The 14381-nt window shown below is 39.1% G+C and overlaps 1 protein-coding gene across 11 annotated transcripts in view; it reads left to right on the forward strand.

The window, feature by feature from the left end:
• Window positions 1–220: 220 nt before the first annotated feature.
• KDM6A (lysine demethylase 6A) overlaps window positions 221–14381 on the forward strand; it is a 274310-nt gene continuing 260149 nt past the window's right edge. For 8 of the 11 annotated variants that reach the window (XR_011647989.1, XR_011647990.1, XR_011647991.1 and 5 more), the window contains exons 1-2: window positions 262–806; window positions 1014–1077. Coding sequence is in view for 8 of the 11 variants with exons in the window: in XM_058290962.1 (XP_058146945.1) it covers window positions 646–806; window positions 1014–1077 (225 nt within the window). In the remaining 3 variants the exon portion in view is untranslated. Of the gene's footprint in view, window positions 807–1013; window positions 1078–14381 lie in introns of all 11 variants that reach the window. The other 3 variants (XM_058290960.1, XM_058290966.1, XM_058290965.1) reach the window with 3 other exon arrangements.

Below are 14381 nucleotides of genomic sequence, written 5' to 3' on the forward strand. Positions count from 1 at the left end.
CCTAGTATATTTAACTAGCACAACCTAACAAGCTGCTTCCTCCCGGTGACCACCCTTCTCCGCGACAGACGCGCCCAGCAGCCAACCACCGGCCAGAGTTGGCGTCCGTCCTGCACCCCCGTGGGCAGCGGGCTCGGTGGGCGGGGCTCAGGCAGCTAGCAAGTTTGGTGGAGTCACGGCTGACGTGCGTCAACAAAGGTCACGTGAGGAGAGGCCTTCCAGCCGATTGGTGGCGCCGACCGGGCGGGGAGGGGGGGTCACGGCGGCGGCGTGGGGTTCGTTCTGTGACACAATTACAACAACTTTGTGCTGGTGCCGGGGAAGTTTGTGTCTCCAACGAATCTTCCCCCCGTGCCCCCTAGCCCCGCGCGCTCCGGCCATTCCCGCCGTCCCGGCCCGTGGCTGCACCCCGCTCGCCCCCGCAATGTGACCCTACAGCCGAGCCGCCGCTGCTGCCGACCCGGGGGCTCTGCCGCCGCCTTCGCCGCCACCGCGTTGAGATTTTTCGTCGCTGCCGCCCGCGGCGGAGGAGGAGGTGGCGATAAAGTTGGTGTGCCGGTCCCGCGCGGAGATTGGGGGCGTCGTTGCGGGCCCCGGCCCGGAGGGGGGGTGTCGGCATTGGAGTTGTGAATTCGCTGCGTTTCCATGAAATCCTGCGGAGTGTCGCTCGCTACCGCCGCCGCCGCCGCCGCCGCTTTCGGTGATGAGGAAAAGAAAATGGCGGCGGGAAAAGCGAGCGGCGAGAGCGAGGAGGCGTCCCCCAGCCTGACAGCCGAGGAAAGGGAGGCGCTCGGCGGACTGGACAGGTACGGGCCGCCGTCACCCAGCCGGTCGGCTCCGAACCGGCTGACGCCGCTCTCCGGGGACGCCCCAGCGCGGCTCGTTTCTGGCGGTAGCGGGGCGGGCACCTCGGCTTGGCGCTCTCCGCGCCACCACCGGGGCCTCGGGCTCGGGAAGGGACGGGTCGGTGGCTTTCCCGGAGCATTAACAAGCTGCGTGCGTCTCTTCCACAGCCGCTTCTTTGGGTTCGTGAGGTTTCATGAAGATGGCGCCAGGACGAAGGCCCTACTGGGCAAGGTAAGGCAGCGGCGGGCCGGAGCGCGGACACTGTCTCCCCGGCCCGCGCCGTGTTCGTCCCGGGCCCCGCGGTCTCGCGGCTCGGCCAGTGTTCATTGTGGCCGCGAACGATGGCCGAGGGGCTTCCGGAGAACTATTTCCTGCCTCTGCTCTCCCCCCACCCCCGGATACCCCTCGCTCGCTCCTTTGCGAAATCGCTCCTCTCTCGTAGCTTGAGGAACAGAGACCGCAGCGCTTTGGGGCCGAACTCAACTGGGTCGACAAAATTGCCTGCTATTTTCGGCTTTTTGGGGGTATGCCAGTGATCTCTGAAGTGTCTATTTATGGTCAAGGGGTCATAAATAGGTGCAGATTTCCCCACATTTCTACTTGCTTGCTTCGCACAGTTTTTTATTCTTTTCGTTCAGGCAGGCAGTTCTTGAAGTCTTAACTGTTAACCAAACATTTGGGGCTTTTATTATGTCCCTACTCCCACAGGGGGAAGTTGCATGTAGTTTAGGACAGTGAAGAGTTTGCACTGGGCTCTTGACATCTATCTGGATTGTTATGTGTTTTACCTGAAGTTAGGTGACTTGTTTACTTTTTGGATCTTGGCTGCCAGAGAAATATTACAGTTATTTATGAATGTGTTTTCTTCCTTGGAGCTTCATTTCCTGTGTGCCTGACAGGGGAGTCCAGGGGAGGACTCGGGGTGTAGCCTCTGTTTATTTGTGTGGAAAGTTGTTGGCACTGTCATTTAGTTAAGTAATGGCTGCTCCTATCGGCCCAAGATGGCGGGACAGGGGTGGGAGGAGAAAGTGAAGGGGGGGGTTTGGGGGAGGGAGGAGAGGTAAACAGGGAAATAAATAGTAGCGATGAATAGGCCTCTCCTTCGAAGTGTTGTAGCTCGATAATGTTTAATACAAATTATCCAGTATTATTTGCAAATAGAATTATTGTGCTTTCCCAAGCTTGGAAGCAACATTCATAAGCCTGGTAAATGCTTATCAACCTGTAGCACATTTAGTTACCCATCCGTTAAGCTATTGAACAAAGGCTGTGGATCTCAACCTATCTGCATCAGTTGGTATCTACTGCCCAACATCTGATTGAAATATTTGTATGCTTTCTTCTTAATTGGGACCATGAAACTTGGAGAGCGTGCAATAGATGTTGCATCCATTAGGCATTTTCCTTTACAACTGAGATCTTTCGCCTTGCATTTGACACCTAGCTTTATTGTTAACAATTGAGAAGGAAGTTTGAAATGACTAAAGCCTGGCATCTTATACTTAACGTTGATTTTTAAAATTATTTCTGAATTTTTGTCTGTAATTTGGTTAGCCGAATTATTTATTCTTTATCTTTTAATAATACTTCTGTTTTTATTTAAAAGTAATTAAGTGGCTTTGATCACAAATAATGGCCAGAAAACTAAACTGAAATAATCCTTTTTAGTAAGCCTAGTCTCTTTGACTCATACAGAAAACTTGAATTAAACTTTGGCTGTGTTGGTATTAATTGGCTTCTTTAAAATTATCGTTGGAAAAATGAATAGTGACTAGCTCTGTAACGATATAAGCATCAATTATTGTTGGTCTCCTGCCTTGAAAACATTTTTTTGATTTGAGTATTTAACATATTAAAAAATACTTGACTACTGTCAAAGTTGTCATCCAAAAGATTAAACAAAAGATTTAAATTTAAAGGAGCGGAGGATTATTTTGTTTTGGAGTGATTATTGATGGTTTAACATGGGGTTGGTAAAATTGTTTGCAAAGATAATTCATCATTTTGAAAAGTTGGGCCAAATCTATTACTCTTGGTAATGATAATGAGGAAATAAATGAGATCTGATATTTTAATGTAGGTAATGTATAAAATGCTGGTTGATGACTCCATGTCTCAGAATGCTCATAGTCAGATGGGTTCCCAGTGCATAATGCTTAACATTGGATTTTAGATTGTGATGTTGAACTCTTCAGTTACTATGTACCATTGGTTTTAAATTTTAAGGAACTGAGCATTTTTTTTTCTGTGAAGATGTGCATTACTTGCTTAATATTTCAATACACTAACATGTTAAAAATGAGAAACTTGCAAAGTTTTATTATGTTTTAGGGAAGAATTATAGGTTCATAAAATACAGGGTAATTTGATAAAGTACCAAGTATTTTGTTTAGCTAAAGAAAAACCCGTCATTACTTCTGTCTCAGTGCTTGTCAGGTCCTAACTGTTTAGGTCCAGACTTATTAGCCTTAAAATTAAAGTAACTGTTTTAAGTGTAGTAAAACATTCTGGGGTATGTGCTTGCAACCTCATACAGTTTTTGAATGTGTCCTTGTGAGCTGAACATAACCAGTGAAATGTGTAATGTAAAGTTTGACACCCTGTGTTTGAATTGGATTCTGAATAGAATGCACGAGTTGGAGTCACGCTATCGGAAGTACTGAATTATTTAGTTTTACCTATCTTTTAACAGCCCTGAGAAACATTATTTTTTTGTGTGTGTGCGTGTGTAATGTTGATCTCTGTTGGTTTCAGAATTCTCATTCTCTAAAATCTGAAAACAGGAGTTGATTTTTCTCTGTCAGTGTAGGTTCAGGCTACTTACCCGAGGTCAGATAATGGAATTGAATAACTACTAGGATTTCCTTTTAGCTATCATTTTTGTCATGCTCCCCCCCCCCCCAAAAGAACACTTTAGTTTGTACTTTGCATAAAAACTTTTTTCTTGACAGAATTAAGCTATTGCTACTTGTTTTCAAAAATTCTAATTCCTATGTATGTTATTGGATCATCTTTCAAGTTGTTTTTTATTCACATTTGTAGGTTTTAAAAATCTAACTTTTGACCTAACAGCTTTGGAAAGTTTAAACCATGTAATAAGCTTTTCTCACTTGCCTGCAAACTTACATATTCCTTTTCCATGGGTAAGGGATACTTTATCCAAACTGCTGATTTATCTTGGTGACTGAATGTTTTATAAGATTCATTTATGTTAAGAATCACTGACAGAATTTTTGTTTGTAGGATTGTCATTTGATATATAATATTTGGCATTTTGGAGTAAGAAATAGTAATGTATTTGTAGTAATGTCTTTAAAATAAGGTTGTATGACAACGTAAGCTACTTAAGATAACTTGTACCACTAAGATAAATATGTAGAAACATTCAGAGAAATGAAATTTAGTAGTTACAGGCTTCAAAGAAATGTCAACAACTTTGGATTCTATTCAATAAAGAACAAAGCCAATTGTATTTTTATTACTTTCATCTGAAACATTCCACGTTTTAATCTGAGCCTTGCAAACTTTATTTGGAGTTTGAAGCTTTTGGGCTACATTTCATTTTTGGAGAATATCATTAATGTGAAATTGGCAGTTAAGATGCAGGTGCAGTTTTCTTTTAATGTCATGCAGTTGTTTAGGTAATAAGAAATATTAAGTAATTGGCTTTAGATTTTGTAACTTTTTCCCTAAGTTCCTGCTAGATTTTGTATTCTAGTAGCTGATGTATTTTCAGTGAAATGTAAAAAATATTCCCATTCTCTTTGACCAATATTAATTCTTGAGATCTTATTGCTTGTCACTTGAATCCTGTAGCTGTCATACATCTCTGGTATAAGCAACATTTGAGTTTTGAAGTGTGTAGACCACCTCTTCATATTTTCAAGATGTAATTTTACATTTCTGTATTTTAAAAATTTGGCCATAATTCTAGACGCACGCTTCTAATACATGTAACATGTACCTGCATATTGTGACCTTTGTGAAAAGAAATTTGCATGTATAATCTGTGTTTACTTGTAACTTTCTGCTTATATTCTGCTTATATCTGTGGATTCAAGTTACTGAAGTGAATACCAATAAAGAAACGTAGACCATGTTCATTGGTTATACATGTTTGGAATGTTAACCAAAAAAAAAAAAAAGGTTGTAAACAGCTAGTAATTGTTTAATCAAAGTTCTTGAAATATAGCCCTAACTTGAACACTTTGCTCTTTAATCTTGACCCTTAATCTTCTGGTAACATAATTCAAGATTCTTATTTTTTAATTATAATGGAGTTATTGAAAAGTATTTAAGAAATGAAACATTTTAAGAAATTAACTATGGTGACTGTTTTAGTGCATTTTTGAAAGCTAATTTTGGGTTAGTTTTGTTTTCACTAGGATAAGGATTTGAGTCAAAATATAATATACAGTAATATATAGTATAAATATAGTAATAGTGCAAAGTATAATTATAGTAATAATGTAATGCTAGTTGGGTGAGGAATCTTATCTGTCAGCGAACTATTGCTAAAATACTTGCACAGCAGTTGTTTATTTTGGAAGTATCTTTGTAGTAATTTGTTTTTTCTAAATACTTTCTTATTGAAACTTTTTTCTGATAATTCTATTAATGGGTAGAAAGATTATGTAGAATACTTAGTAGTTAATGGATTATTTATCATTTAAAAATGTACATGCTTTTTTCCTGGTAGATATTAGTATTAAAATAGTTGGCATTTAAAATGTTTGGGGTAATGGAAGTAAAGATTATTGAAGCATTCATTTTCCTAAATTTGGTTTGCTTGTATGTAAATGGTAGGAAGGAAAACTATTAGAGGTGGCTTTTTTAGACTATAATATTTGAATATTGATGTCTAAAATCATTCTGTATTATGTGTGTTTTCTATTGGTTTGCACTTAAAGGGATACATTCATTTTCATTGCTGAAGAGGGTTAGTGTTTGGATTAAAAAAAGTAACCACAGAAATAATTGTCATGTTTTATGTTTTAAAATTAGGTCTTTAATTTGATGTATTTTAGAAAGTATTTTCTAGTTTGGAAAGTTGTCATCTAAATAGTCATTGTTGATCTGGGCAAAGTCTCCTGCGTTACTACACAGGGAAGTGCTTCTCTTAAATTTTGATTCACCTCTGGTAATAAAGATATGGTAAAAGATTACAGAAAGTGTTTTCATGTCTGGGCAAAAATGAGATCTGCATTAATATGAGCAGGCACTTTTTACATTCTGCTTTTCTTTTTCACTGCATAACTCTTTTCGTAGAACCAATTACAAATTGAAATGACTAGGGACACTTGTTTGCCACCTTGTGACTATTTTAGGTTAAGAAAATTTCCTAAAAGGTGAATCTTTGTGACTGGTGATAAAGTGTTGTGATGGGTGACACACTTCAAACCAAAATGATGTTCACTGGTTGGCTAACTACAGAGTAAAACGTATTTTTCTGGCTTGGAATATATAACTTACAGTTTTATATAACCAGCATTACTTTACAGGATTTGTTGGCCTTTTTCCTCTTTGAAACGCATTGTAATGCTTGAAATTGATGTTGATGATTGATAACATTGTATGTTGTTAATAATTTTGAAATTATTATTTCAAAATTATTTGAACACCACCAGATTAAGAATCGAAATGGTGGTTAGGCTGTTTAGGGCCCATATGTATTTATTTGTAGACTAGTTAATTAATGGAGTGTTTAAAGAATGCATAACCCACAGTCTTATGAAGCATCACGTATAATTGTATCAGTTTTCTATATTATTTTGTAGGTAGTCATGGCAGTAAATCAGAGCAACAAATACTTGAGTGTACACCAAGTGCAAGTCTTCTGTGCAGGGGATATGAAGATCCCATAGTTACTTCTTGCCTACATGGACTGAAATACATATAAGGATGACTAACCCAGGAATATTAGTGGCAGAAGAAAAGTGTGAAGTACTCTGAAAGTTTAAAGCTAATGTCACTTTAACAAGTTAAAGTTAGAATGACTCTTTCTTATTAAAAGGATCAGAGAGTGTTTCTTGATTGTGTTTATTGGAGGTGGTGTCTATCTAGATATTAATGAGGCATCTTTCAATTTTGTTTAGGAAAAGATGATTTAAAAACCATATTTTAGCTTTTAGCAGATGTGGAGTACAAAAACCTCTGGGGTGAGGGGAAGGGGAGAGAGATTTAAATTTTTCACTTCATAGATTTTTATACAGTTTTATTTTTCCCATGGGCATATATTATTTTTTAAAATAATAAGTATGCTGGCAGTGAATACTCTAGAATATCTAGTTACTTTGACTGCTCAAGCAAATACCATGCAAGGGGTCTGCTTAAACAATGGGAATTTATTTGTTCATGGTTTTGAGGTGAAGAGAAAGACCAAATCAAGGCATCATCAAGATGATGCTTTCTCCTGGAAATCTCTGGCATTCTGGGGCTGGCTGTTGGTGATCCTTGGTCTGTAGTTTGTCACATGGCAAGCACATGATGTCTCTTGATCTCTTCATTCTCTTTCTGGTTCTTTTGATGTTCAGGTTCTGGTTTCTTCCTCTGGCTTTCTCTCTCCTTGTCTAGTCCTTTATAAGTCTGTGACTTTCTCCTGAATTTTTTTCTGCTTATAAAAGCTCCTGATTGAGGTGGACCACCTTAACTGAAGTAACCTCATCAAAGGTCCTGGAACCTAGAATGGGTTTACCCCCACAGGAATGGATTAAGTTTAAAAACATGTTTTCCTGGTGTATATATAGCCCAAACCAGTACAGTGGCTAAAGTTAGAAGATACACCTGTAAAGAGGTGCATGTAAAGAAGTTGGGATACTTCTGAAATCGGTGGTCCTTCATTGAGGGTAGGGTTGAATGAAGTAGAAATATACCAATTTTGTCCAATTTCGCTGTGTTTTAGGTGGCTTTATGATAGTCACAGTTTTCATTCTGATCTTTAGCATCTATTGCATTACTGAGTGTACTTTTGGTTGTGATTTGGTGTGGGCTGACATTTGGGACCTAATTATGAACTATAACCTTGAAGGGTGGGAGTAATCCCTTGTTTAGATATCTTTAGGTTCTGAACCAATTGGTGCGCTGTTCGCAACTTTCTTCTACAAGCTTTTATATATTTTTTCTCTTATCCTTTTCCTTTTATTTAATCTTTATTCTACTTCTCTACTTAAACTGTTAGTGTCATTTTGTTGTGGAGAATTTGCTCACTGGAGTTGAGTTGTATTCTTTTTGTAGTTTTATCCATGGTAGTAGTTAGTCTGTGTTAGAATAAATAAAAGATGGTACTTCTAAGTTTATTCTCAGGAATAAGGTTGGGCTTTGTGTAGTTAAGAGTATTATATAAGGTAATCTAATTCATTTTAATTTAGAACAATAGGAGAAATGGTATTAGACAATGGGTTGCTTTCAGACTGTAGACCAAATTATATTATGTTCATTAGATTCTTCTCTTTATTAAGATCCAGTTTATTAAAAGGGAAAACTTCCAATATTTTCGAAAGTACAGAAAATTAACCAGCTAACCATCACTCATTCCCCAGCTTCAACAATTTTCAACTTATGGGCAGTCTTCTTTTGTCTATATTGTGTACTCCCTCCTCCCCTCCCCCATTTTTTTTTTCAAAGATTTATTTTTATTTATTTCTCCCCCCCCCCCCCCCAGTTATCTGCTCTCTGTGCGCATTTGTTGTGTGTTCTTCTGTGACCGCTTCTATCCTTATCAGTGGCAAAGGGAATGTGTTTCCTTTTGTTGCATCATCTTGTTGTGTCAGCTCTCCGTGTGTGCAGCACCATTCTTGGGCAGTCTGCACTTCCTTTTGCGCTGAGTGGCTCTCCTTATGGGGCGCACTCCTTGCGTGTGGGGCTCCCCTACACCGGGGACACCCCTGTGTGGCAGGGCACTCTTTGCGCGCATCAGCACTGCGCATGGGCCAGCTCCACACGGGTCAGGGAGGCCTGGGGTTTGAACCGCGGACCTCCCATGTGGTAGGCGGACGCCCTGTCCATTGGCCAAATCCGCTTTCTCCCCATATTTTTTTTTTAAGTAAATCTTACTCAGGCATCAGTCACATTATTGAATCCATAAATATTTACTTTTGTCTTTGAATGATAGGCACCTATGAAATATAGCTACAGTGCCATTTTTTAATCACAGTGCCATTATTACTTGTAAAAATTTCTTAATATGAAACATCCATGGACCTTGGTTTTTGTCATGTGGATGTTAAGAATTAGTTGCTTGGGAAATGAGTAGAAACCAGATCCTTAGCTGAATATATGCTGGGAGTGGTATTTTGATATTGTAGAATTCTGTAATAGAATATTATATAGTAAGTGACAAAAGAGATAGTTTTCCCTAAGAACTTAATGAACTTTAGTTGTTTGAGTTTGTTTGGATAGTTTATATATTTGGGGATGATTTGTTTTCAAGATAGAGTAACAAATGTTTTTAAAGTTTTTGTTTATTAAAGATTTATTTAAATAAAGATTATTCCTCTTGCTGTTTGTGCTTGCTCTCTGCTGTGTCCATTCTCTGCATGCTCTTGTAGGTTTGCTTGTCTTCTCTTCTCATCTTCTCTTTAGGAGGCACCGGGAACCGATCCCGGGACCTTCTAACATGGGAGAGAGGCGCCTCTCATTGTCCTTCCTCTGTGTCTCTTTTTTGTTGCATCATCTCTCTCTGCAGGCCAGCTCGTCTTCACCAGGAGGCCCTGGAAACTGAACCGGTACCTCCCATATGGTAGATGGGAGTCTAATCGCTTGAGCCACATCCGTTTCCCTTTAAATTTTTTAAATTTCATGTATCAGAATGAGAGCTAGAAAAGCTTTTGCTTTGGTTGATTGATTCACATTTGTTGGATGACTTCTGTGGGTGAAGGACTGTGCCAGGTTCTGGGGCAGTCAGTAAGATCTGGCCTCTGCCCTGCATTCTGTGGGGAGAGATGGACAGACTGAGTGATCATATGGTGTGGAAATAAAATAATAGGGGTATATGCAAAGTGTTGTGAGCTCTCAGATGAAGAAGAAAAACATTAAAACTTTTTATTGTGGATAGTTTAAAATATGCAGAAGTATTGACAGTAATTTGATGGACTCCCATCTTCAACAATTGCTCTCATTTGGAGCAATTACTTTTGACTGGAGAAGTGAGGGAAACTGCAAATACATGTAGCATATGGTATTGGCTATGATACATGAGTAGGTTTACCAGGTATAGCAAAAGGAAAAAGAGGACAGAGGGTTGGAGGTAGGAAGTTATGGTGTTTGCGGAATTGTGAAGAGTCTAGTGTGGGTAGAGGATAGAGTGTCTCAGTAGATTGGGAGGAGGTAACTGGAACAAGTATAGGGCCCCATCACTGTAGGCCATAGGGAGTTTTGGGTGCCATTGAACTCAACTCTTAATCAAAGAAATGACATGACCAGAGTAGGTTCTAATGGGATTATTTCTGAGTAAAGGAATTTAGTTGTGAAGTATTGATGAGTTTAGAATAGAATTCTGCTTCTGTCACTGACTAGATGTGTCACAAGTTATTTCATCTTTCAAAGGCTTAATTTTTTCAACTGTGAAATGGAAGTGGTAATAAAGTTCCTGGATTTACTGACATTTTTGTGTTAGAAAATATTAAGGTACCTGGCATTGAGGCTGGCATGGAATGTTCTCAGTACAAGGTAAATGTTATTGTTGTCTTGGAAAAGACAATGAAGTTTAAACTAATGTGTATGTATACTTGATTGCCTACTTGAATACTCTGCTTGCGAACCTTTTTTTTTTGGCTGCATGTTCTTTTGTCCGCTTCTGTTGTTGTTAGCGGCACGGGAATCTGTGTCTTTTTTTGTTACGTCATCTTGTGTCAGCTCTCCGTGTGTGCGGCGCCATTCCTGGGCAGGCTGCACTTTCTCTTGCGCTGGGTGGCTCTCCTTACTGGGTGCACTCCTTGCACGTGGGGCTTCCCTACGCGGGGACACCCCTGCATGGCACGGCACTCCTTGTGCGCATCAGCACTGCGCGTGGGCCAGCTCCACACGGGTCAGGGAGGCCTGGGGTTTGAACTGCGGACCTCCCATGTGGTAGATGGACGCCCTATCCACTGGGCCAACTCCGTTTCCCTGCTTGAGTATCTTGATGGCTTCTCAAACTGAACATATGCAAACTAAATTTATCATTGTCTTTAATGTTCCTTATCTTAGTAAATGGCTCTTACCATGACCCATGTGGAAATCCTGGAGTCATTCTTGACTCCTTTGTTTCTTAACCTATCAGATCCTAATAGTCACCACATTTTGTCATTTTAGCATTCTAAATACATTGCAGATCTGTTGCTCTTCACCCTTACTACCAACATCCTAATCCCAACCATAATCCTGTCTTTGACTTTTGAAATACCTTCATGCAACTTTTAAAAATAGATATACTTGCACATAGTATAAAAGTTAACTAAAGAATAGTACTGTGAAATGAAAGCCTCCCTCCCACACCATTTCCCAGTTACCTAATTCCTGTTTCAGAGGCTGTTACTGATATAAGAGGTTTATTGGATAACTTTTCATATTTCAATACATAAAAGCATATTCTGTTTTTTTTTCTTTTTACACAAATGAGATATTGTATAGAGATTGTTAAAATGCTTTGTTAGTTTTACTGCCTGGCTGTATGGAAGTATTAGTAGTTTTTCTATCGAGAAATCTTGGGGTTGAAAGTTCTCTGTCATTCACTTAGTGAAATGTTGGGGAGGGGATTGGTTTTGGGTGATTTTTAAGTTAATTTTGATTTTGGGGTTCTATTAAACCTTTTTACATGGTATTGAAGGTAGAAATTCTTCAACATGCAATGGTCTTAATTGAGAAGCATGTTCACATGTATTTTCCTTAGATAGTAGTTGCTTAATTTTATATGCTGTGAACGCTCATTTGCACTAATTGGAAAATTTTGTTTTCATATTTTGGTTTTATTGGTATGACTGATTACTAGACTACATGAATAGTCATTTGAATACTTTTAATTCATTCCCTGAATGCATATAGAAGTAGCCATAGTTTCTCCTGTTTAATATCTTGTATTTGCAAGAGCCATTTGCCTTCCTGGTTTATTACTTGGTTTTTATTGTAGAAAAGGAAAAATAGGCAAATTTACATTCTTGGTTAGTTGAAAAAGGTATAGCCCTTGGTGTGATGTAAAGTAAACTTACTTCATAGCAAAGTATCTTTATTTTCATTATACACTGACTGCTGGTAGGGCTAGAACAGTGGTACTTTATTTTTTTTTGGAGTTGAAAAGATCAGTGTAGCTACATACATTTTGTGTATTCAGGGAGTATAGGGATCCCATTGAAGCCCAACTATAGACTCCAATATTTTCAGTTAGTTTATTGATTCTTGGGTGGAAGTGTTAATGATGGTAGTATATTGGGGAGAAAGAAAAGCTTTAGAGCCACTGGATTGGTTAAGGCTAGGTGGTATGAATTTTATTTTGCTGTCTAGTTTTGCAGTGTTCTATAGCCACTTTCTCAAAAATCTCTATTGATCATGAAGGTGATGGGGAAGAGTATACTGATCTTTTGGAGAACCTGTTGCTTTAAATGGAAAAAATAGCTGTGAGCACATGCCCTGTTAACAAAGTTACAGACTATAGGATGTCTCCTCAGTCTGTTTGCTGAAAATCTTAGTTTGATTGGGAAGCTGTGTAATATACTGGGAAATGGCTTAGAAATCAGAAGATCTGAGCTTTAGGGTATGCTGCCTACTTTAGTCAAGTCACATGATTTTTATGGTCCTCAGTTTTACCATCTATTAAAATTGAAGGGCTGAGAATTAGGCATTTCCAAGGTGACTATCTAGCAATAAAATTCTAGGCGGTTGGTTGTTTCTTTTGAATTTTTAGGGTTGACTCAGTTCTTTCAAGTTTAGACCTAGGAGGAGGAGGGCACACTGAACTGTGTCCTAGATCATAATTTTCTTTGATTTCTACTGTAAGCCTTCAAGACGACAAACTAAGTGAATGTAGGCACACAAAGGAGCTGAGTAGTATGTTTTTGATAATATAGTTCGAGAACTATTTAGTTAGTCTTAGATTGAAAGCTGGTCTTATTTATGAATGGTTAAATTTTTTTTAAGATTTATTTTAAAAATCCCCCCCGTATTGTTTGTGCTTGCTGTGTGCTCATTGTGTGCTCATCTCTCTTTTTTGTTGCTGTTTTTAGTTGCTCATCTTCTTTTTAGGAGCCTATGGGAACTGAAACTGGACCTCCCAATGTGGGAGGGAGGCACCCAATGGCTTGAGCCACCTCTGCTCCTGCTTGTTTTGTCTCTCATTGTGTTTCCTCCTGGTTGTTCTTTGTTGGTGTCAGCATGTTGTGTTATCTTGTTGTGTCAGCTTGCTGCACCAGCCCATTGCATTAGCTCGCTGTCTTGCTCGTCTTCTTTAGGAGGCATCAGGAACTGAACCCAGGACCTCCCACGTGGTAGGTGGGAGCTCAGTTGTTTGAACTACACCCACTTCCCTGGCAATAACTTTTAAGAGAACAAAGGGTCATGAGATGCACACATTTGAGAAATGTTTCTCTGGAACTTATCTCAGCCACATAGGTGCTATCCTTCTTCCATTCTGAATGTAAACTCCATGAGGACAGATATTTGGGTTATTTTGTAACTGGTGTCATGTCTGGCACATGATCGACAATTTTCGTCGAATGAATGAATGAGACTTCCTGACATAATAAATACCTAGTAAAAACACCCAACCTCAGGCCCACCCTTGGTAAACACCCCTGAAGCTTCCTTTTCCTTCTGACTAGAAGTTGAACATCCTCTGCAAGGGATTCTCTGCATTTTCTGTGAGAATTTTTTCAGTTGATAGAAGGTGATATCACTCTCTGAAGAACTGGCTAGACAAAAAAACTTTACCAGTTGCAGCTTCAAAACAAATAAAACGAACACGAAACAAGAAGTGTGGTGCTACTTTTCAGGAACATCCATGAGGGCTTAAGGAATTTCCAGCTTATTTCATGAATATCATACCATACTAGAATAAACCTATGGCTATTGTGCTTCAGTATTAAGCTAGATCACTACTCTGCAGCTAATTGCTAACCCATCACATTACAGATTATGCTTTAATATTCTGTCTTTGGCTGTTACAAAGGGCTGGTTTAAAAAAGAGCTATCTGATTGTAACAGATTACCCTTTTGAAAATTATCTCATGTAATTTTGTAAAACATTTTTTTTAGAGAAGTTGTAGTTTTACAGAAAAACCATGCATAAGATATGCTGTTGTTTTAATTAAACTTTAAATATTGAGATAATTGTAGATACACACACAGTTGTAAGAAAAAATACAATGAGATCTAGTGTACCTTTTAACCAGTTTCCTCCAGTGGTAGCATCTTGCAAAACTGTAGTAAAATACTGACGTTGATGCAGTCAAGACAGAACGGTACCATCACCATAGATATTTGACTTGTTGCTCTTTTATAACCACACCCATCTGTCCCCCAACCATTTCTTTTCCCTGGCAACCACTAATCTGTTTACCATTTCTATA

The sequence above is a fragment of the Dasypus novemcinctus genome, chromosome X (assembly GCF_030445035.2).
Source record: "Dasypus novemcinctus isolate mDasNov1 chromosome X, mDasNov1.1.hap2, whole genome shotgun sequence".
NCBI classification, from domain to species: Eukaryota; Metazoa; Chordata; class Mammalia; order Cingulata; family Dasypodidae; genus Dasypus; species Dasypus novemcinctus.